Source organism: Lemur catta, chromosome 3 (assembly GCF_020740605.2).
Source record: "Lemur catta isolate mLemCat1 chromosome 3, mLemCat1.pri, whole genome shotgun sequence".
Taxonomy (NCBI): Eukaryota; Metazoa; Chordata; class Mammalia; order Primates; family Lemuridae; genus Lemur; species Lemur catta.
In genome coordinates, this window is record NC_059130.1 from 22,115,303 (window position 1) to 22,140,480 (window position 25,178).

The following is a 25,178-nucleotide window of genomic DNA, read 5'->3' on the forward strand; positions in this document are numbered from 1 at the left end:
TAGTGGTAAGGTATGGGTGGACAGAAAGTGTTCTAAGTCCTATGACTAGGTCTCAGTTATTTGGTGACCCTATGCCCCTGAACTGTAAAATTCACAAATGCTTCTCATTTTAGTTTTTTATCCCTCTCCCACTCTTAGGTGGGGCAGGATGGCTAGAGGAGGCTGGAGTTCAGTATTTCTCTTCCTCCAAGTAGGTTAAGCTCTGATAAAGCCCACTAGGTTAGTTTTTGGTAAAATAGTTTCCTCCCCAGGGCAGCTCTTATTAAAAAGCTCCTTTCCCCCTCTCTCTGCTAGAGGCACCAGGGGATTTTTCTCTAATATGTGCTGTGAGAACCTGGTAAAGGTAAAGCTCACAAAAATGTGAGGGGGGTGTCTCATGACTAGAATTTTTAACTGTTAAAGTTGTCCACACTGAGCCTCTAACAATTCATCTATTACAGTTTGGGTTTCCCCACCCCACCACTGACTGGTTCCTGGGGAGGTTTCTGCTCATGGGTTTCTACTCCAGTAAATTGTCCAAATGTCTGTCTTTTCAATTTGTGGGGATAGAAGTCTTCCCTCTGACCTCACTTCTTGACAGATCTCAGAAGAACTGATTTTTCAGTTTGCTTAGCTTTTTAGTTGTTGTTACGATGGAGTGGAGACTTCTAAGCTCCTTACATATCCAACTCTGACAAATTTTTAGAAAGGTTTACCATGAAAGGTGGCAGAGAAGTAGGGAAGCTGTTAAAAGGAGTTTTAGCACCAAGAAATGGTTTTTTAACTGGGAAATATCAGAATAGTTTATATGGTGATGAAAATTAACCAGAAGAAAGGGAGACATTTACGATGCAAGTGGAAAGAGAGAGAAGGTAATGGGTATTAAATCCTTAAGATGGTCAGTAGAGAGGGAATCTAGAGCACAGAAGGATCGATCAACCAATGTGAGGAGCAGGAATATGTCTTCCATTATGACTTGCAATGACAGAGAACACAGGCATGGATGCTAAAACAAAAATGGGGGCTCGTGTCTCGTTCTATTTTCTTAATGAAGTATAAGTGAGAACATTATCTGTTTGGGAGGTAAGGACAGTTTCAGTAGTAGAAATATCACAGAGCATCAGAGAGTGGGGCAAACCAACTTACTAGAGAAAAATAGTTGCCAGGCAATTGTAAATACTCATTTCAAAATTTTGGTCTAAAATTTACAGTTATAGCCATTAGCTAATTGTAATATGTAATATTCTGAACCCATCTTTGGCTGACTGCTTGCGGATAAGTGAGAAGGAAGTGAAGAGTAAGCTGGGTTTTGCTGAATGTACACAACAGAAGGAGAGATGCAAAGGGATTGAAAGTATTTTCAAAGGAGTGACTCTAATGACTGATCAGGAGGACTGAGGTGATGGATCATGAGTAAGGAGTCAGTTCAACAGATTAGGGCACATGCTGAAGTTGAAACAGAGTTGGAGTGCGAGTCCCTGACTAAGTGAGCTAGAGTTCAGCAGGTGGGGTCTAGAGATTGGAATGCTAAAAGGTAACATTTATGAAGTTATGCTATGGCTACTGAAGACAAAATCCAGAGTTGAAGCCATTATACCATTCAGAAGTTTTTATTGTAAGCAACAAACTGACTTTGCCTAACCAAAGCAGAAAAGGCTAGGTAGCAGGCACACCATAGTCAGGATGCTGCCACTGCCACTCTCTAGTGCTGGGGCCTAGACCACTGCTACCATGAACCTCATCTTCCACACCTTCCTCTCTTAGCTTCCTGGGCAGGGAAGTCCTATTGCCTGAGCCCAGGCCACGTGCCTTTCCTTCTTCTTTCTATCTGAGGGCAGAGAAAGGAAAGATACCCCTCACCTGGCTTCCATAGTAGCAGAATGGGGTCTTGCCTCACACCAAAGCTCACACAGGAAGGGGATTCTTTAAAACTAGGAAGGGATCCAGACAGATAATGGCAGTAATTTTTTTTTTTTAAGCAGCATAAAGGTAAAAGATAAATGTCTTTTTTTTTTTTTTTTTGTCAATCATGGGAGTTTGTGAGGGGCTGAACTGAGATCAAGGAGATGACTGACTATGAGGAGGTCAACATCTCGAGAGGCCAGGTACTGTTCTAGATACTAGTAGGACAATAGCAAACAAAAAAGATCAAACCTTCGATCTTTTTCCACTGGAGTTCACTTTCTAGTGTAGGATTGAGCCTACTGGCTGTTTCCAACACACTATGCTCCTGTGACTACTTCAAAGCTAGCAAGACAATACTGTGACTTTAAGGATCTCCTTTGCTCCAATCTCTCTTGCTTGCTAATTCCTGAAATTCTTTCAGCAGAACTCAAAATCTTCTCATTTACAATAAATAATAAAGAGCATAAGATGCTAAATACTTGATTGAGGTAAAATTTAGTAAATCTATTTATTCTAAAGTATAACAAATAAGAACAGCAGCAGCAAACATATGCAGTATTGAGCACTGTCATGCCCTCTTCTTCACACACATTACTTAACTATCACAACAAACCCAGAACACAGGCACTATTATTATTCATATTTCACAGATAAGGTGACTTAGGCACAGAGAGGTTAAGAAATTTAGGGGCCAGGAAGGGTACTCTAGTAATAACAGTCTTTCCTTGTTTTTTAAGCCAGAGAGGGGATCTGAGAGCAGGTAAGCATTAGACGAAAAGCAAGTCACCAACCTACAAAAAAGAATAGGCTGGTCTGAAAGTGACCAAATAAGAGACTGAGTATGTGCACAAAGCTTGGCAGGGATAGCACTGCAAAGAACCATCAACAGAGTTTTGTTTGATTTATGGTTTGGAGGAGATTTAGTTTGTTTTCTTAATTAGGAGAACTACTTGTTTTCTCAATACCAGGAGATCTAAAGGAAGAAAAGAAGAACAGTAAGATTCTGGAGTAAAGTCCCTGAATGATGAGAAGATGGGAGTGATGATATTACCAGTTTGGAACAGAATAAATAATAACTGCGGGCCTAGCAAGTAACCTGAACAAGATAGTAACCAGCCAGAACCCAGCAAGCGCTTCTTTAGCTTCCTAAGTAAGGTCGTTGGGAGAAGTGGGAGTTGCCCAGGGAAGCTTGGGGACCATTCCTGTCCTCAAGAAAAGTAATTCTCATGGTTAGGGTTGGACAGCTCTTCTTGCCATCCCATCCTTAGGTAAGAGACAAAACAGCAATTCCCTACAATTTTACCTACTGCAGAAGTTAGAAATTCATTCCTAAGTACACCCTGCAAAGACTCAAGCCAAAGCCTGCTTTATCAGAGCCTAGATGGCCTCCAGCTACTTTAAAATGTAGCCATATGCTCCCTTATGCTACAGGTCCTATTATGCAAGCTTCCTCTCCAATCTCAGAGACCAGAGAACATGCCACTGCTGTTGCTTCTTAGCCACACTTTAAAATAACAGAATAATAATAATAATAATATCCAGCTTCAATTGGCTCCAGTTGGTGTGAATAATGAGATGTGGTTGTCAGATTCCTGGAAAGCTGCCAGCGTGGTCATTAACTGGCCAGATACTAGGCCCACATGCAAAGAGGATAGTGAACACAATTTTAAAGGAGGTCAGTAATAAGGAGATTTTTAAATTTGGGACTTGGATGTGGAATGAAACAATCTATGAATTAGAATCCTCCTTGTAATAGGTGCTCTCTATAAGAAAGTGGATCAATTGGGATGAGGAGAGATGGAGCTTCCTCAATTTTGGAAATTAAGCTTTGCCCTATTAAAATATCATCCTTTTTTGAAGTCTGTGATGGAAAAATCCCAGCTTTGACAAGTTGGCAGTAATCCTTGTGATCTGTTTTATCGGGATATATATTGTCACTGCAAAAATAAAACATACTACAAAACTGGAGAGCAGACCCTGCCTGTGATCGTTAGACAGACTGGACCAAGTGCCTCAAGCCTTTGATGCCCTGACATATTATTTTCTGGATGGTGTCCAGCAACCCAGTGCAGAATAGCTTTTTCTCTACTGTATCCAGATGGCAAATGGAACAGATCAAATTCAACTGTTTCAGGGCTAACCATAATGGATGTGAAAGGCTTGCTCCTCTACTAGCTTTTCAGGGATCTACAACACAAAAAAAGGCCTTTGAACAAAGAGACAAATAATTGGCTCCTCCCACCCCCTCAACCTGTCTCTTTAAAACTAAACCATGGCTGTGGTAATCTGGTTCAAATCGATCTTCTGGTTGAAAATGACAGCCAAATATCTGATCAGTTCTAATCACTGACACTCTCATGACACTTTCTGTGAAGTTCAGATAGGCGTTACTCTTAATATTCTAGAAAGCTTTTTTCTCCCTCTTCAGGCAAATATTTTTATTCTTCCTCTATTTCCTTTGAAACTTTAACCAAATATATGTGTGTGTGTATTCCTAAATGTTTAGCCAGTGTCACCGTATAGAAAGATTCTCACACCCTCGCTAAAGCCTGAATTTCAGAATTGGCCAGCACAAGCCTTACACATTTGTGTTACTGTGTAAGCATACACTAGAACTTCACTATCAATCCCTTCGTACAGGAGGGAATATGGTATGAGGGTCTGCCTCACTCTCCAGACAAGAGGTTTTACTTACTGAAGTGCCAGAAATACCTCATTATTCACAAAAAACTCCTATGGTGTAGGTCATAAGACCAGCTTTGCAGTTTGTAAGTGGTAGTGGAGGCAACAATGAGGAGGAGGGACCAATATTTCAAAGGGAGAAATACGTTTGCCTTCGAGTCATTCCATAAAACAGAGATTGCTCAACTTGAAGTAGGAGTTCTTAACCTGAGTTTATGGATTTGTGAAATTGTACACATACTTTTGAGAATGCATATACACATTTTTTTAATGTACACATTTTAATCAAAGGAAATAGTGACCCTCCCTCTCCCTTAGAAGTATAAGAACTCTGAGGACAAGATTTAGTAGAAACAAGATTAGGCACATTAACATATCTAAAGAAACAACATGCCCCTTGAAGGGCAGGAGCTTAGAAAAAGAAGCTCTACTAGGAAAACTGGGCCTTGTGTTTTAAAGAAATATCCATGAGAAATGGTGCTGTGACATGAGCCAGCAACATGTTGCCCAAGAAGCAGGTATGCCCCATACTGGAGATGGATCTTTGGGTTATCATAGCTTGATTACCTGGGTGGGCAAGCCTAGCCAATGAGGTGATTCAATGAACTCCCTTGCTCTGATTCCATACCCGTCAAGCTATCTTATTTAAAAACTTGGCTTCCTGTTTGGGTGATGGATACACCAAAAACCCAGATTTCACCACTATACAGTAGATACATGTAACAGAATTCAACTTGTATCCTCTAAATCTATTAAAATAAAAAAATAATTATTTGGCTTCCCAATTAAATTTGCCTGTAAGTAGATACAATGGTAATCAGTGAAGAAAAATAGCTGGTACTCTTGACTGTCTTCATATGGGATATGTAGGGTGTGTGGGTATATGCATGAGCACGTACTTGTGTGTGTGTGTGCATACGCACATATGTGTTTATCTATAAAACATTTTCCTAACTTGGCTTCTAGGATGTCACTACTTTTTCTTACACCTATCTGGATAATACTATCTTGTCTGGTTTTTCTCATCATCCTAACCTCTTAATGTTGGAATGTTCACAGGCTCAATACCTGAACCTCTTCTATTCTCTTTCTAAACCTCCTGCCTAGATAATCACACCCAATCTCAAGGCTTTACGCACAGTCTATACAGCAGACTCCTAAATGTACATCTCCATCCTTACCTCTCTCCTGAGCTTTGGTCTCAAATATCTGACTTCCTACCAGATATCTCCACTTAGTTATTAATAGATGTTCACTAAGCATCTAAACTCAACATGTCTAAAACTCAACTCCTGATCTTACCCAAAGTCTTGTTCCTATTGCAATCTTTACCATCTCAATAAGTGGCAAATTCATTCTTTCAGTTGCTTTCCCCAGAAATCTTGGAATCATTGTTGACTCTTTTCTTTCTTTCATTTAATTAGTCAGAAAATCTTGGTGGCTCTACTGCCTTTAAAATAAATATCCAGAATCTGGTCATTCACCCTAGTCCAAGCCACCATCATCTCTTGCTTTGATCTTGTACTAGCCTCCCAGATGGTCTCCTTACGTCTACTCTCACTCCTCTATATTCTTTTTCTTTTTCTTGTTTTTTGAGACAGAGTCTTGCTCTGTTGCTGGGGCTACAGTGCAGTGGCATCATCACAGCTCAAAGCAACTTCAAACTCTAGGGCTCAAATAATCTTCCTGCCTCAGCCTTCTAAGTAGCTGGGACTACAGGTGCTCACCACCATGCCTGGCTAATTTTTTCTATTTTTTTTGCAGAGACAGGGTCTCACTCATGCTCAGGCTGGTCTTGGACTCCTGGCCTCAAGTGATCTTCCAGCCTCAGCCTTCTAAAGCACTAGGATTACAGGCATGAGCCACCATGCCCAGCCTATATTCTGTTTTTAATACATAAGCCAGAGTGAGGCTTTAAAACTTATGTCACATCATGTCATTCCTCCACACAAAATCTTCCAATGACTTCCCAACTCAATCCCAGTAAAAAACAAAGTTTTTACAATTGCTTCTAAGGTTCTATACAATTGACCTCCCTACTTCCACCCTCCTATTATCTATTTAACTTCATATCCTATTACTATAATGGGCAGCATAATGCAAAACCAACCCAAAGTTAGGGCACTGGCTCCTCACCCTTCTTAGCTATGTGCATTTTGTTACTCATGGACAAGTTAGTTAACATCTGTTTTATATATCCTCATCTGTAATGTCTTACAGAATTGTTCTTAGAATGAAATGAGTTCATACTTGCAAGTATTTAGAAAAGCATCCAACACATAGTAAGTGCTATGTGGTATTTGTTAAGTAAAGAAAATTCTGACTCTCCTTCAGCCACATTGGCCTCCTTGCTGGTCTCCAAACATTCATTCTTCTTTCCTCTTCTTGACATGCTTTCCCCCTGGATATCCACCTTGTACATGTACTCACCACCTCAGGTCTTTTGTTGAAAGTCACCTACTTGGAGACCTTTGCTGACTACCCAATTTAAACTGTAATACCCCTCAGCAGTCCCCATCTCCTGTCCCTGCTTTGTTTTTTCTCCATTATCACTTATGATCATCTAGCACACTGTATATTTTAATTATTTATTTATCATTTGTCTCCTCTTAATGGAATGTAACATTTTTGCCTGTTTATTTCACTACTCTATCTCCAATATCTAGCACATAGTAAGTGCGCAGTAATGAATGAGAGATAAGGACCAAGTGATACAGGCAAGTAGTACTTTACTGAACAGGGTCTTTACTAGTTCAGGAGACACTGGGTACAAATGGTCCAAAATATCCTACATGACTATACAAATGGGAAAAGAGTAGATGTTTCTACTTATTCAGTCCTTTGTTATTTTCCCATCTCTTGAATACTCTTCTAAACTGATTAAAGGATAAGCAAGCTTGTTCGCTTTCTACCCCAAATTCCATTATCCAAGACAGGTCAATATCAGGTAGGCTACCCATACAATACACTAGCATTTCATACATCTGTTTGATCATGTCAACTTGAACCATTTTCCCATGTCATACCTTGGACCTTGTCATCACAAAAAATTACTCCATTTTAAAAATCATAAATGTCAATATATTCTACTCAGTCTACAAGCTTCTACCTTTCAACTCTTTCATCCTTTCATTCCCACTACACCTGCTCTTCAAGCTCATTTGGAAATCACAGCCTCAGATTTTTCCATTTTTTCCTCATGCAGCAGTCCCTATCTGGTCTCTTTTCTTCTTACTCAGCCTGGGTAAAGTGATTGATCTCAAGGCCAAACACTTGGCTATGTTCTGCAGAACAATCTCAGGTCCCCTTGCCATGTGTCCCAACAGCCAAGCAAAACTCCAATCCTGGATGAAAGGTACGGAGCTCATTCTTCACTTATACGCCTTACTAGCTGAGGGGTTTGGGCAAAAAGTCTCAACATAATGCAGAATCTTCTTAAAAAATCTAATTTATGGTTTATAATTTCAATTAGGTTCTTAACACTGCTTATCAAACCCTTTTTAAAAACTTATATAATACTTACAACGTGCCTGGTACTATTCTAGACACTTATAACATTAACTCATTTAATCCTCACAGTAGCCCCCTGAGGTAGATATTATTATTGTCTTTGTTTTACAGATGTAATAATTAAGGCACAGAAAACTTAAGTGACTTCATGAGGTCATGCTGCTAGTAAGTGGCAGAGCTTACTAGCTCCAAACCCTGGCAGTCTGGCTATAGAGTTCAAGCTTTTAACTCTGTTCTTCTTTTATCATACAGATGAAAAAAATGAGGTACAGAGAGGTTCAGTAACTTGCTCAAGGACACCCAGTTATCAAGTGGAAGAATTCTGATTAGAATGAAGAGAGTCTGACTTTAGAGCCCGTACACTAACCCACTAATCTATATCATTTCCTTAGTACTGAAGCCCTCCGAGAGAATTAAGCCCAACAGGTTTTGGAGTTCCTCTATTTCCCATGCCATTCTCAGCAAACTCATCTAGACCCATACCCATCTCTACCTTTCTCCCAGTCTCAGAGTTGATTTGTCTCTCCTAGTGTTCAATCATTTCATCTGGATTGCATTTCTTCTATTTTTTCTATCTCTCCTGTATCCTCAACCTCTCTATCTTTAATGGCTCTTATGATCATGCTCAAGTTTCTTCCATCCTAAAAGGCCTGACCTCCAAAAACTGTGCTTGATGAGGCTGTTCTTTATACCTCCCTTCACCCTCTCCAACACTTCCTTCTCAATCAGGATGTTCAAAAGAGCAATCCTCACTTTACCTCTTATCTCACTATAACTTTCAATACTAATAACTCTTCTAAAGCTGTTGTTGCTAGTATTATTAATGGTATACAAATTATAAACTCCAATGGATAATTTTTAGTCCTTACTTATCGTACACCATTATTTTTCTCTTCATTGCTTCTTTGAAAATTCTCTACCCCCTAGGAATCCTTAGATCTACACTCTAATGACTCTTCTCCCATCTCTGTCTCTTTTTTGGATTCCTCAACTCTGGCCTCTCCCCCAGGGTTTGAGGTTAAACAGAGAGAGATTTAAAAAGACTTGATTTAGAAAAAAAAATTTTTCCCCTACTTTACATGCTTTTTTTCTTGATGATCTCCCTATAGAAGACACAAATTTAAGTGGTATTCAGCTGACAGTAATCCCATCAGTGGCCATGGCTTTGTTGCTCCTTTTTGAAAAGCCACTTCCCTCTTGTTCCCCATTCCTTCTAACTTATGGTCCAAACGGAAGCTGGCTGACCCTATATCCATATGGTTAGTCTAAAGACGGGCATTCAACTTTCAAGAAGACAGGAATCATGGAAGCCTGATCAAAAAGTCTGCTATTTAGACAGAAAAATAAGACTAGAGGACAAGGTATACAAGCTATACCTCTGTTTGAGTCATAGACATGTTAATATATTCCCAGTCAAAATTAAGGATACGTGGTCTGCTAAAGAATTTCTGTTCTAAAATGTAAATTTTAGAATGTGAAAATCAGTGTGGGAGATATCATGTGAATGCTAAAATGTTGGAATTTCCAAGATATTTAAAAAATTTATGGGTATAATTGGTTCTGGACTTTATAAGATATCTGGCCACTGTAGTCACAGACTATAATAGACAACGTTTATGTCCTCCCAAAATTCATATGTTGTAACCTAATTCCCAATATAATGATATTAGGAGGTGAGGCATTTGAGGGGTGATTAGGTCATGAGGGTTCCACTAAGGATGGGATTAGTGCCCTGATAAAAGAGATCCCAAAGAACTTTCTCACCCCTTCCACCATGTAAGGTTACAGTGAGAAAGAAGACGGCCATCTGTGAACCAGAAAGGAGCCCTCACCAGACACTGAATCTGCTCGCACCTTGATCCTGGATGTCCCAGCCTCCAGAACTGTAAGAAATAAATGTCTGTTGTTTAAGCTATCCAGTCTATTCTATTTTGTTATAGCAACCCAAATAGACTAAGACAGATTTATCAGGAAGATGTTGCAATCAAACTCCTCTCTAACAGACATGATATTCCATGACAGTTCTACAATTATGCTAATTGATTTAGGTTGTATTAAACATGTAAATGTCAAATTAGTAAGCAAGTATAGCAATAAAGCTTCCCTGACCAGCATCAAAATGCCACTAGCTACTTTAAAAGAAGAAAATATAAATTCTTTGCAAAACCTTAGTCATGTAGATATAAAATCTGCTTGAATCACATTACTCCACACTCACCATCGTGCAAAGAAAAAGTTGCATTAGATTGAAAGCTTACAAAGGGCCTTACTGTCTGCATCATACAACAGTGCAGTGAGACTTAGGGCTGTTTTCTGTGCCTATCCAGAGCGTATAAGATCTATAGAGCAAAGGTGCTAGGCATGGTTTGACAAGTTCCTTTAAAGGGGCTTATGATGGGTAATTGAGCAATAAAAGGCAATATCAATATAATAAATGAGATTTTTATTTCCTTCATGAGTTGAAGAAAGTATACTCTTGATTATAATAGCAAAAACCACAACATCAGTTGTGTAGATAATATGGCACATTTATTAAACTAGACAGCCCTTTGAGGCAAAACTATGCTCAAAATAAAATCTTTTCATCATAATCCTGAGTATGTCTACATTTTTTATATACACAGGTAGCAAACTTCAGTATAATATAAAGAGGTAGTAAATCCCAGTACATTTAGCGATACCTGTGAAAACTAAAATTAGTGCCAGAGTGGCAATAAAAGTCAGTTCCAGAAACAAGTTGGAAATCCACAGCCTACTTGGAAAATAATTGAAATAAAATTGGTATTATCTTTCAATCACTTATAAACCTCTGGGTACCGTGGGTAATAATAAGATCACTCATTAACTGCAGCAAACACTTTGTATTTAAATACATAAAAATACACAAAAATGGTTTAAATTTAACAATCTTCTTGATGACAATGCTATGCACTCTTTCATGTGTTATGTCATTCATTTTGTTGTTCACTGAATTCATTCACTCATTAAAGACTTACTGAGCTTCTTCTGTGATAGGAGTTATTACACCAAAAATTTAAGTAATGACTCATTTGCTTGCACATATAGTTATCATAGCCAAGGATCAACAGGAAAAATGTTTCCTGTCTTTCATGACTGGTAGTGGCCTCCAAGAACATACCTCCTGGTGAGGTCTGCCTGCTGAGCGGTAGCCTACAGCTGCACCTATGGCATAAGGTACGCTGAACCACTTCCTGCTGAAGCCTGCACAAAAGGGCTAAATGAAAAAGGATGTGCCTTCTGTCTTAAAGCAAATGCCTATAAACACAGACAGGAAGGATGTATTCATTTCTATACGAAAGGTACAAAGTCCTATAAAATTTCAAAATAGGGGCAATCATTTCTAGCTTCAGAACAAAGTTTTCTGGAACCTAAATACGAGTTTTGCTATTGCTATTTCTTTTTTTTTTTTTTTCTCCATCATTCAAGTATCAGGCATGTTGCTGTTTGTTTTAAACCACTTTGTTAAGGTATGATTGACATGCAAAAAGCTTTACATGTTTCTGTTTTGTTTTTAAAGAATGATGTAATATAGACAGACGAAGATGGGAAGGCCTTTCCAAGAAGAGGTAATGGCACTAATAAAGAAGTAAAGGAACAGCTCTGACTAAACTTGAAAATTTTATGAACTCAAGAGCAAAGGATCCATATGAGATAGCAATGGCCTAAAGAGGTATTTTGGATCCAGACTGTATAAGGTCTTGAATGTTGGGCTACAGGGAGTCTAGACTTTATGAGAAGCCCCCAAAGTTTTCTGAGCAAGGGAAAAACATAATTAGAGCTCTGCTTTGGGGAGATTAATCTGGTCAGACTGATTTTTGGGGGAGGTAGAGGGAGAGGAAGAATAGTGTAGAGATGAGGGGAATCCTATTAAGATTGATAAGGGTAGAGGAGAGAAAATCTGCTAAGCAGAATTATGTATTACTGAAGAAATAGTCATTATCAAGCAGAGAAGACCCACCAGGTACTGTGTACTGGTTAAGGGACTCCACACATATGGCAGAATCTCAAATCCACATAAAATTCCTATAATGTGGGCATTATTATTAACACTCTGCAGATGAGAAAACTGAGTTTTAGTGAGGTCAAATAACTTGCGTGGCATCACACAGTTAATATGTGGTAGAGCCAGGCCTGACTGATCCAAATAGTCGTGCACCTTCCACTTTACCACACTTCCTCCTAATGAACAGCCAGTCCACTGTAGGATGACAATTATAACATTCGTGTGAAAGTTTAACCTCTATAAACCTGCTTCTCTAAGTTATTGAGTCTGGATATTTCACAGCTTAGTGGCATGAGAGTGGCAAAAATTGCCAGCCATTGGAGAAGCCAAAGTTGCCTGCAGAGAGAGATTTTTCTCTATAATCAAAATGGGTATATAACTAGTATCCATGGAGGGAGGTCAACCTGGCTCTGTCCCCAGAACTGGCAAGGGTTCCACTTAGTCTGGTCCTTAACATCTCCCTTGGGACTCCACCTTCATACTGCACGCTTACCTCTAGCCCAAGAGACCCCTTTTCTCTTTTCTAGTAAATTTATGAACTAGCTGCTTAGACCTCTTTCCCTATGGGAAGACAGGAATCCAAATCAGGGATTTGCGTAAACAGCTCCATCTCTCTTCACTATTACATTCTCCTGCTTCCCAAAAGGGGTCCAAAGTAGCACAGCAAGTAAACAGTGGGGCTGAATGAATAAAAAGTAGAATGATCCACGCAAAGTCTCTGTTCATGAAGAGAATAAGGAAAAGTTCATGAGAAGCCCTTTGGTGTATAAAATCAGCTCTGTTCAATATTGCTTAATTTTAACACTTCATCAGTATCCTAATTAATGTAGTAATGGGTACTAATTCATCTTAATACTCTATAATTACCAAACTACAGACTTCTTTTAAGAATTCCTTCAAATGACAGTCCTTCAGAATAAAACTCTTCCTTTTCCCCTGCAGTAATGGCCAACACTAATTCCTTTCATTTCTCCCATCTTCCCGCTTTGCACTTCTGCTACTTCTTGAAGAAAGTACTCTAGCCATAAATCCCAACTAGACCCTAGATAGTGGTCCCCTGGTCATCCATCAGCTTTAGCACTCACCACCTCCCCTCTGCCTGCAGGGCTCTGTGTAGGTTGACCTTTTGGCTATAGAATGTGTATAAACAGAACTTCCTACATGTACCTTGGGACTCATGTGTTAAAAGCCCTTATTTTATACAAGGTAATCCTAGTGACAGTAGCCAAATAGAGACATGGAGATAAATTTACAAGACAGCTTTGCTCCCTTCTCATAATTTATCAAGCCAAACAAGACTATAAGAACAGCAACAACAAAGAATGATTTATAATTTCTACTCTGCATGTCATCATGGTAAAATATACAAGTGGCTTTCATGGAACAGATTTAAAAGTTGCAAGGCAGTTACAGCAAATTAACATGTGTAATTTGTTTCTGAGTGTACCATAGTTAGTGCACAGAGAATCAGGCTAGCTGGGTTTACATCTTGGCTGTGACACTTGCTAGCTATGGGACCTTGGGTGAGTTATTTAGCCTCCTAGCATCCTCATCTATAACATGGAGCTAATTGGACCTACCTCATTGAGTTGTGAAGATTAAGTGAGCTAATGAATATTAAATGCTTAAAACCGTGCTTGGCACATGATAAGCATCCAATGAATGTTTGCCATTATTAACACACACTCCCATTATCATTATGTTTAGTAATAACTGAAATTATCATAGTCCTATCAGACCAGGGCCCCAAATGAATTAAATATTAAATTAATTTTAGTACAAATAGGATAATACCCACTGAAATAAAACTAGAAAGAACACTGATATTTAGATTCATCATCATTTCAAAACTGGTTAAAAAAAAAAAGTGAGGGGAAGGCACAACGAAAGTTTAACCAGTGAGAAAAAATTTTTGATAGCTAAATAGTGAAACTTTGTATGTTATCCTCAAGATTAAAGGAGAACATGTAAAGCATTTTGGAAACTACAAAGTGCTATTTTAGAATAGGATATTATTAACGAAGAGAATAGATTCCACTTGAAAATGTTTTACAAGGTGAGATTTGTTATTTTATTTTATACTTTCAACTACTTTACTGAAAAATCTACAACTATCATTACAAGAAAATGGGACAACAAGCAATCTAACTAAGGTCATTCAAGGCTCCATCCTCAGTAGATATGCCTGACACTGTCATGAGTCACAGTCAGAACATGAGGACAGGAATGTGAAGGAGAAACTGACATGCCCACATGCTGGTTGGCGTTCTGACAAAAAGAGCAAGGGATGTAGAAGTGGAAGTTGTGAGAATATCCATGGCTTAGAAATCAGGTTTGACTCTGCTTCTTGGAAGCAAAGGTACAAAGAGGCAGTCCCTTAGCCAAGCAGAAATAGGTTCAGTTAGAAATGGAGGGGTAGCTCAGGAAAGAATATATGCCAATAAAAAAGAGAGCTATAGATGAATTTTGGCGAACAATTAGAGGTACAATAGAACTCAAGAGATGGACAGTGCAAAGACCTAGATATGACCTTGCTTCACTCAGTAAGCAGGGAGCTTATGAAATACTGTGAAGCCCCTGCCTGGGGATAAAAGATATCCCCAGTATTGTTAAGAAATGATTTAGAGAGAAAATTGTAAATGCCTGAGCAGAGTTAAATTAAGTCAAGCTGGGGTCAGTGTATCATCTCTGTGCCTATAAATTACCTCTTTGCATCTAGTATCTCACACTGTGGCAGAGCAGCTTCTACTCTAAATAAGTAAATTTCTCCTGTGGAAATTTAGGAGCAAGATGTAGGCCTCATGTCATAGTCTATAGAAGAGAAACTCCTGAACTCCTGAGTGCTGGCTGTAGAAGATAATCAAGAGCAGAACTGGTGTAAGTGTGCTTTGTGAGGAGGCTAGAGGCCAGGTTAATTTCGTTACAAGAGTGACTGAGGTTAATCCATAGCACCATCTTTGTGCACAAAGATCAGCATATTATGCAGAAATAAGCTGTGAAAAAGCAAGAAGGAAAGAAAAAAGAAAGTTGTTTGACTGCGATTACCTCATGTACTTGCTCATGTAGCTTAAGATAAATAGATGTATTTTAGTTGTATAATACATACATATCAAAGTAAACACTCTCAAGACACTCATTTATAGCTGCAGCTCCTTAAAAATAATCCATCCGTCATATGCAGTTCTGATCAGTAAACTCAACTGGATATTTAAGGAAGCTGCAGTATTTTTCAAACTATATCTGAAGAAATTCAAGACTGTATGGCACCATCCCAGGGGGGCCCACTGGGTGGTGTGGAGGGAGGTAAGAGAGGAGTAGCCAAGCAAACAAGCAGGGCTGAAGATACCCCTCTGCTTCTTAAATCAGAAAAGCTCTGCTTTTATCTGTTGTATCTAACTAGGATTCACGTAAGGTTTCATTTGATAAGAAACTATACTGGGCAAGTGGGAAAAGCACAGCAATACTGGTTACTGCTATTTGAATCTTGTCACTGCTATTCACTAGTTCTGTCACTTAGGAAAATTACCTAATCTCTCTGAGCCTTTGTTTCCTCTTTTATGAAATGGGTAGAATAATATTAACAAGCTTGTTGTATGAAGTAAATAAGATAAAGTGTGTATAGCACATAGCATAAGGCTTTAGCATATAGCAGGTACTAGCTGTTAGCTCATTTTCTATGTTTAAATATATATGTCTAATATACAGTAAATGTTTTATATATGCTTTTATATATATATATATGTATGTTTGTATAAGCTTCTGTAGACATCTCCTCTATAACTTGCAGTCATGCAAAAGATACATAGAGAAAGAATTTGGGGTCAGCAGTATCACTCTCTTTCATGTTTCCAGGCTGTGGCTGCCATAATAGTTGCTAGCATAAATCCTCAGCATTTATCTACTGTTCCACTTCTATATTTTCAGCAGTTTCTATCTATCAGTTTTCATTAGCAACTCAAAGATATTTTTCAAAGAACTGCAATATTATCATTTATAATAAACTAAGTCAGTTCACAAGAGCAACCAACCTAAAGAGCATTTTAAACAAATGGATTCACTGACTGATTACCATTAAAAGGAGCTTTAGAGTGGATCCAAAAAAAACACCCTTATTTACCATTCAACAAAAGCACAAAGAGATGAAGGAGCCTGATCAAACTGACGGTCATCAACTAGCAAAATTCTCAGATAGCTATAGCAACTCCTGAACACTTCCCACACTGATTAGCTTATGTTGCATGGACAATATGTGGCAGAGAAAAGCTAAAAGTCACAAGGAATACTACCCCAATTTAATGTCATTAAGATCACAGAAACCTACAAATAATAAATACTAATTGCAAAATACGGAACGAAGTGCCCACAGTAAACTTTACCATCCTAATTCCACCATTAAAGAACTGTGACATTGGGCAAGTTACTTAACTCATGTTTGAAATAAGGTGCTAATATATGCCTTGGCCTTGTTATGAATAACACCTCTTCTGTGATATTCTTGCCAAAATCCATAACCTCAGTTTAATCATGAGAAAGCATCAGACAAACCTAAATTGAGAGACATTGTATAAAATAACTCACCACTACTTTTCAAAAGTAGAAAGGTCATGAAAGATTAAAGAAATGTAGATTGGAGGAGACATGACAATTAAATGCAATGTGGGATCCTGGATTTGATCCTAGACCAGGAAAAGGGCTAGTGAAAAAACTGGTAAAATTTGAATTAGGTCTGTAGCTAAATTCCTAGTATTGTACCAATGTTAATTTCCTGGTTTTGACAATTATGATTATTATAGACAAAGCTTGGTGAAAGGTATACAGAAATTCTCTGTACTAATTTTGTGACTTTGTAAATCTAAAATTACTTTTAAACAATTTTTTTAAAAAAGCTTTGTTGTGAGAACTAAATACAAGATAAAAAATTTAAAGCACGTCTATTTTTTGGAGGCATGATTCCTTCATCTAATGGCTACATTTAGTGATCGTTAACAACAGGAACACTATGTTAATATTGGCCAAATCCAGGCTGGGCATCATGAATAATGAAGCATGTTGTTCAACCACAATAAAATGTGCCTACTTTATACTTCAACTGAATGATTATAAATATTTTTGCAAAAATCTACTAACCATCAATATTTCACTCTTTGCATAATACAATCATGAGTTAGTGCTTAAAGAAGTATGGATTCTGTGTTTGGGCAATGATGACAGGCTTAAATTTTCCTAATTCCTTGAGCGTTTAAACATAACATGTCAGATCTTCATTCCTCTGACTCTGTGACTACTCTCATCTCGTCAGATTTCAACAGTTTTCGGTCAGGCAACACCTGGCAAAATAAACCAATTTCATATAAATTGTAGACATCCCATAACAAGTATGGCACTACATACGTTCCTACATCTCTTTTTTGTTTTAAACTCGAGTTTACATCTAGCCTTGAGGGGCAAAAAGCCTGCATTTGAGATAACTAAAGATCCCCAATGCCAAGCTTTTTACCCAAGATTTTGTTTAACAACAATAACAAATCACCAAAACATTAAAATAACTTAGGAATCACAATACTCTATCAGTTACAGTTTCTAATAAAGCACTGCTATAGCTCATCCACCTTGGCTTCTCACCTCAGGGATTAAGTGCACAGCCAAAACTAATAAAAAGTAACTTGGCTATTTCTTGGTTTTTGATAGAACCATTCTTATGATAAATATACACTTCTTTCTATTATACTATACTCTTGCAAAATAATTTTTGTTTTCTACAAAGGTTATGAGATATCATAAAAATGTCTAATGCATCTGGTTTAAGAATCCAATTCTTCCTTCACATATTTCTGCATCTGTTCACAAAATCCCTTAGACTTCAAAGAAAGCTTTTCAAGAGAAAAAGAAGATACATACAGGAAAAGTGGCCATAAATTTTTAGTAGTCCTTTTCTAAGGCCATTTTAATAACGGCACTGTGGGACAAGTATCTTTCTCAAACACTATTAATGACTACAGATTTGTATGGAGATTTATGCTTTCAAAACTTTTTTCTGGTTATAAAAGGAATATATCTTCAATTTGGAACATATGAAAAATATAGAATGCTTAAAGAAAACTTAAATCATTTTTAACTCATTATTTAGGAAGACCAAACCAAAACACAAAGTTAAAAATGGTTGTATCCTTCCAGTCTTTTTTTCTGTGTATATATTTACACAAATATTTATATGTAAGCATATTTGTAATGACACTCTAAATGCAATTTTGTATCTTTTCTCAATTAGTCTTTCAAAAGACTGCATTAGTCTTTCAAATCATCATGTTTAATGACTGAAATTCTATGAGAATTTATACTTTAAAAAATACATTTAATTCTTACTCTAATCAAAGCTAAATAAAAGATTTGGAAACATTAATCTGCCCTGGAAATTCTACATCTTGAAACAATCCAGATTAACAATTCACTTTAAGAACAACCCTATTTGTAAATGCCACTGAAACAATAGTAGAGGTTTAAGAAATTTTTTCTTTAGCATTTATAATGATTTAGTGTCCCAAACTTCCCTGGACAGTTATTAGTGGGCTCTAGTTTGTTTTTCTTTTCTCTTTGATTCTCTATTCTCATGACATTCTCAATCCTTTAGTCTGGAATGAGGGGGGGGAGTTTGGGTCTAAGGCTTATTTACTTTGAGAGCATAGGTTTCAATATGCTATTAACTATAAATAATCAACTAATTCTGGTTTTGCAGAATCAAACCCTCAAACTTAAAGGAGAGAAATATTTGATGGATTTGTCTGATTTTGAGTCAATTCTTACCTAACATTGCTGCTGAAATGTAAAATAACATTTAAATAGTTGTTTGTTGTCAAAGAGCTTTTTGTCATATTATGTCCTGTACAAGAATCTTGTGAGGCTCACATCAATAAAGAATGCAGAAGTTCAGAAAATTTATGAGATGATCAGAAAAATAAGTTGAAATTAAATCTTGGTTCTCATAATTACTCTCATTGGCTTTACTTTGGCTTCATAATCATGGCGCCATAGATTTTACAAAGCTTGAAGGAACATTAACATGTCAATCAATCCAACTCTTCCTCCACTCAATTTGCTAAAGAAAATAAGCCCAGAGACTGTGACTTGTCATGTCACACAGCTTGCAAGTGACAGACAAAGCCCTTGACCTCTGGTTTCCTAACTTCCAGTCTAGGGCTGCTTCCAATACACCAGCTACAATACGACATCCTCACACTTACTCATTATGACAATGAATACACAAAGATGCCGGGAAATTATCTAGTAATCACAGAATCTCCTTTCTCTCTAGCTCCCAGAAAGTATCTCCATAGATAAGGTACATCAAAGTGTTTAACACTGAGATTCCTTCTGGAAGACGTTTGGTAAATGTGTCAATAAGTAAAAGGGTATTCCGCCTCCCCATTTTTGCCATAATTCCCAAAAGGGACGGGATGAAGGCCGCGTCTGGCTCTCAGTACCCCACAGTAACAGCAGTGCTGTCAAGCGCAGGGCCGGACGGCGCATTTTGGCAGCTTCCTGTCATTCTTTCACAGAGCCTGCTAGATACGGAACAAACTTGGGGCAATGAAGAGGAACCAGAATGGAAGATGCACGGACACTTGCTCAAGTACCACACTGCCAGAGGGAGGACGTCTAGCGGCTGCACCGACCTAAACTGCCCAATTACTAACAAGACGTCTTCTCTAATTTCTCCGCTGGCCCGTTGGCTTGATGTTAGGGAAAGAGGGGTAAAGAGAGAAATGGGACCTTGAGAAAGAGAGCAGTCCCAGAATGACTGGGGGCTCTGAAAACGTGACACCAGTTGTCGGCTTTCCGCGTTGCCTGGCAACGGCGGCGGCGCAGCGCTCCTGGGGAGAAAGGCGGCGGCTACGAGGTCAGGAGGCGGCGCGCTCCTTCCACCAGGGAAGCGCTACGTCATCACGTATCTTGCAACGTCGCCACGTTCTGAGTAGGAGGGCAGTGATAGGTGAGTCGAGTCGACCTTACACGAGAAATGGCTGGTCCTGAGGAAGCGGGAAGGGAGAAATAAGTGGAGGGAGGGAGGGTGAGAAAGGCCTCGCGGGATGGAAAGCTGGCGTGAGAAGGGCCGGCCTTGGTTACCTGCAGAGCGGGAGCAGCTTCATGTCCTTTATGAAGTGCCCGGATGAAGCTCCAGCACCCACGCGCCTTCCGCGTTGAGCGCAGCGCCATCTTAAGGAGGGCGGAGCCGTCTCGTACTGGATGACGTCTGCTCAGAGAGCCAGTCTCAGCCCCGCCCCTCCTGTGTTGCTGCGCATGCCCACATCCTCCAGGCTCAGTAGCCGAGGGGAAGTGGTGTCTTTGCGGCCCAGGTGGGACAGGAACTGGGTGGGCCTTGGCTTTAGTGTTTTCTTTGGGTTCCTCATCTTTGCGTAGGCTTTCTTGGGGGAGAGGGGGGAATCTCTTTCGGGGACCCTTGTAACAACACTTGAGATTGGGAAGAAAGTAAAGTAGGTTGCCTTTCTGATCCTAGCTATCCAGAGGCAACTTTTAATAAGTTTCTCCAGGAATGGGGGCTTCCATTTCTAGTAGAGGCTCTATACGTGGTCTTTTTAGATCTATGTGGTTTCATTAATTCATTCGGTCTGCAAAGTTTGTTGAACCCTACGTGTGCTAGTTATTGAATGTGCGAGGAAAGACATATCTTTCCTTTAAGAAGTGTACGACCAGATTGGGTAGCAAATAAATAAATGATGCACAGTATTTTAGGTGTTAAAGAAGCAAACGCCAGGTTTGGCGGGGAGAAGTGGTTAGAACTGTGGTGCTTCGACCTGGTCCAGCAAAGGCTTCAGGAAGAAGGTTGTATCTGGTGAAGGAGATTGTTTTGTTTTGGGCTAAATTATGAGAAGACTTAATACAGTTCTCTTTTTTCTGTTAATACACCTAAAAATCCCCCAAATAAAGAATCTTTCAGCAAAAATATAACTGGAAGAGATTATGTGTTTTGCTGTATTTATCCATTCAGCTAATATTGAAAATTACCAGGAGGAAGTAGGAGATAAGTTGCATAAGAGATGCCTGTACTGTTAAGTAGCAGAAATCTGGCAGGGTGAAACAAAACTTAATAAAACCATACAGTAAAATCTCAAAAGTATACAAAGTACTGAGGCAGTTCAAGCATAATTTGTGTAATTTTGAAGTGATCAGGGAAGGAATTATAGGGATGAATGAAAACAAAAACTAAGAAAATCAAGTTTCATTCTTCAACAAAACTGATCTGTTTGCTTTGGGCTGTTAAATTTGAGGTGCTTGTAGTACTTGCAAATGTGATGCCCATTAGATAGATGCATGGATCTGGAGCTCAGGAGAGGTTTGAACTACAAAACAAATGGTAACTGAAACCAAGGAAATTTTGAGACCACCAGATTGAGTTTGTGGAATTTAAAAGTGGTCAGATGATGGAAATTAAAAAAAGTAGCCAAGAGATGTTGGAGAAACTAAAGAATGTGGGATTACTGAAACCCAGGGGAAAGACCTTGCCAAGGGAAGGGATATATAGTATCCCTTTTAAAATGTAGTTTTATAAATGTCTTACATGTTTAGACTCATGATAGAGCAAAAAATTACAATACAGCTTTTTTACAGGTATATTTTTATTTAGATTATATGACCCTAGGAATTAGCAAGATTAGATTTCTGACATCCTTAGCCATCCAGATTGCAAGATAAAACCTACCAATGAGACTGGTTCACCAAAAGCTGTCAAAGGGTACACTCACTTTATTTCCTCAATGAGTAGTTCTTAGTCTTAACCTGTTGACTCATGACTGGTAATATTTTCACGGGAGATATTCCAAAATATATTCCTACTAACAAAGAGTATATCAGACTCCAAGTTTGATAATTTCAATAGCCTGATATCCTAAATTATTTACTAACTTTAAGACTGTATTAGAAGTAATAAACTTTAGCACCTCAGTGGTGACCTGGTAACTCTCAGGTGTCACTCAGCCAGCTAAGTTGCTTCTTGGACAAGGACTATAGTTTATTATTCTCAAATTTCCCCCATCACTTAGAATAGTGGCTTATGCAGAGTAGGCACATCTTTTAAATCTAAATTTGATTTGAACAAATAACACAACGAATTTTCAGATTGTTAATGCTTTTAACAGCCAAGGAACAATTGACAACAGAAAAGACACAGGACCTATTAAAAGGGAACCAGTTCTATCTACTTTTGTACTTTTTCACAGTAGCATTCTGTTGTTGAGGAAAGTATGACCAAAAAGTTCACCATCTTCTAAGAGGAGCATAAGTTTTTAATAATGGTAACCGTGAATCTTCAGGGATATATATTATTCAGTATATCTTTAAAGAAAAATTCTGTGATACACTTTTGAAATGTTTCCATATAAAATGGTTAACATTTTAGAAGTTTATTTTATGCAGTGGTTAAGTTTGGTTAAATGGAAAATTCACCTATGGAATACCTCATTCTCCAACAATGTTGTTTAAATGAAGCACCACCACTGTATTTAATGACAGTATTTTACCGCTGCTATCATTTTGGTAAGCTGAAGAGCTTTAGTAAAATGAGATATAAATGTCATATTGAAAGCAGACTTGTTTATACTTAAGATTAAAAACTTTTATAGTCCTATACTTACAGTATGCACTATATGTCTACATACGTTCATGCTTACAATTTTGAACACTCGTTTAAAAGTTGATTTCTCATCAACACTTTTATAGTAAGTTCTGGTAATTTTGCTCTCTCCTTAACATTCCCTGCAAATCCTCTCTTGCTAGAAACAGCAGATTAAAACCAGACTGGCAGTTAGGGAACAGTTTCTATTGCAACCATGTGTGTCAGAAGAAGGGATTAGGTTTCCTTGTCCAAGAACATCAAGGGGAACCTCCACCTCTGCAGACACACCTCTATTCCTCAGTAATGGAGAGTTTATACCTAGTTAGATTTAAATGGGATAAGAGAAGAGTTTAAATCCACTCTTAGCTCTAGTAGTATAATCAGCCCTCAAGTCTCAAAGTATCCAATTTTGTTTCTCTAATTTAATTCTAAGTGTCAGGTTGGTATTAGATGCTGATCAAGGTAATGGAGAGTTGCCCTACACATTTATTCACTTAAAGAAGAATTTTGCAGACTGCAAAGACTAGTTGGCAATTGTATTCAAAACTTACTTAAAGCACAGTCCATTCACCCCTGAACTTTCATTTATGTTGAATATGTTTTTCAAATATAAAGGAGGTTTCATAATAGAAGCAAACCTTTCTCTTTGTCATTATGGGAGTACAGCCACAGGTCTCTTGTCATTCCGTCTTATGCTGGACCCATTACAAGGACACAAATCAAAGTCAGCCATATTCTGCCCTTGAGTGAGATAACTTACAGGAGCCATTAAAGTATACGTGAAACTGTAATAATGATTTGGAGATTGTTCTTTTTTTTGGTTTTGGCTTAACGCCTCATTTTGTAGCTGATGAAACTGGTCCACAGATATTAAGTATCTTAACCAAAATGACAGAACAAATAAGAACAGGAAGAGGAAGAACCTCAGTCTCCAGATGAGTGCGCTACTTTAAATGATACAACTATAAAGCTGAAGAGGCTAGGGCTGGCCTGGTCCAAGTGGAGAAAGGTTTTGCATAAAGCCACATCCTTGTCTTAGTCTTCAAAGTTAGAACAACCAAATGTCCGACTTTTAAAAGACTGATGCTCTCATTTCACCACCCCTAATGTTAAAAGATGCTGTCTTTTCCTAGTAGTTTTTAGGAGAAAGCAAATTATAGCATCTTAGTGTAAGGACAATAATCAGAGGTTTATCTTATTTGGGGGAAGATTTTTTTGGGTTTTAAGGGAGCCATCACTATCACTTTCTTTCTGGAAGACGCCATCCAGCAAAATCAAGGGAGAGACTAAGTAATACGAATAACAAAACAGGATTTTTCTCAGAGTATCTTTTTCTTAAAATTAAGGGCCAGGCCACAGTTTTTGTGTTGCCAGATTCAACATCCTGCTGTAAGGACTCTGTTTCCTACTCCACAACAATGAAGCTATTTTGACTGGTGTTAAGAGAAGGTGGGGAGGGTGAGTAAAGTCAAAACAGACACAAGTGAATAATTTGCATGTATTGATCTTTAGTACTATGACATGTTCTATGGAAGAAATGGAACTTAAAAATTAGACAAATTAAACTTTTGAAAGTACATTTTACTTTGTTATCTCTCTTTGCATAAGGTATCTTTTCCAGGTGGTATATCCCTAAAGACAAGATCTATATGCTATCTGCACACCTATTTTTAAATCACCATTCTTTGCTCCCAGCTGCTTTATAACTGGGGCAAACAGGCTTCCCACTTCAAAGTTTCTCTTTTACAAAAAGAACTCTAGCAAGATCTCAAGATAGCTCCCCAGAGTGGCTTTTAGATAGGTTCTTTTCTGTTTTGTCTTTGTAATCAGACTATATTAGATCCCTTCTGACATCCTGTCTAGTGATTCTAGGATCCTAGCTGTGGCTACTGAAAGTAAAACAATGCTTAGATCTTGACCTTTCTGAAAACAAGATCAAAAGATATCTTCATCTTTCTAAAAATAGGGTCTTAACCTCACTGTCTCAGTCAAATTCCATTTCAGCCAGCCAGATTCCACTGGACTGCTTCAAACCCCTGACAATTGCAATCAGCTATGTTTTTCTTTACTTTTTCTCATTAATAAATAGAACTGAGCGTGAACTTGGAGAAAATCTGCATGCTTATGTATTTTTGATCTCAGCAAACCATTTAACCTTCATGTGCCTCTTTTGCCTTACATGAGTGAAAAAAGGAGGGCTAGATTACACCATTGTAACTCTTGAGCTTCTACTAGTTTTTGACTTATCCCAAATAAGAATCATTTAAAGATACAGAAATAGGGGTTCTAGTCAGGATCAACATTTCAGAGCATATCTGCTAACCCCATGTCCATGGAAGATACTGAGATACAGATATTGAGAATGAGCCTCAAAACTTTCCTCAAGGCTATGCACCAGGCAACTATGCTCAACCAAATAAAATTGGCCCTATTTGTCATCCTGGCATAGCA

The 25,178-nt window shown here is 38.3% G+C and overlaps 1 protein-coding gene across 4 annotated transcripts in view; it reads right to left on the reverse strand.

The window, feature by feature from the left end:
- The window catches only part of WARS2 (tryptophanyl tRNA synthetase 2, mitochondrial), a 93,631-nt gene extending 73,295 nt beyond the window's left edge, over positions 1 to 20,336 (reverse strand). For 2 of the 4 annotated variants that reach the window (XM_045546932.1, XM_045546931.1), the window contains exon 1: positions 20,222 to 20,321. In XM_045546932.1, the coding sequence (XP_045402888.1) occupies positions 20,222 to 20,311 (90 nt within the window). In that variant the 5' untranslated portion in view covers positions 20,312 to 20,321. Of the gene's footprint in view, positions 1 to 19,867; positions 19,942 to 20,221 lie in introns of those variants that run through there. The other 2 variants (XM_045546929.1, XM_045546930.1) reach the window with 2 other exon arrangements.
- Between the last annotated feature and the right edge of the window lie 4,842 nt (positions 20,337 to 25,178).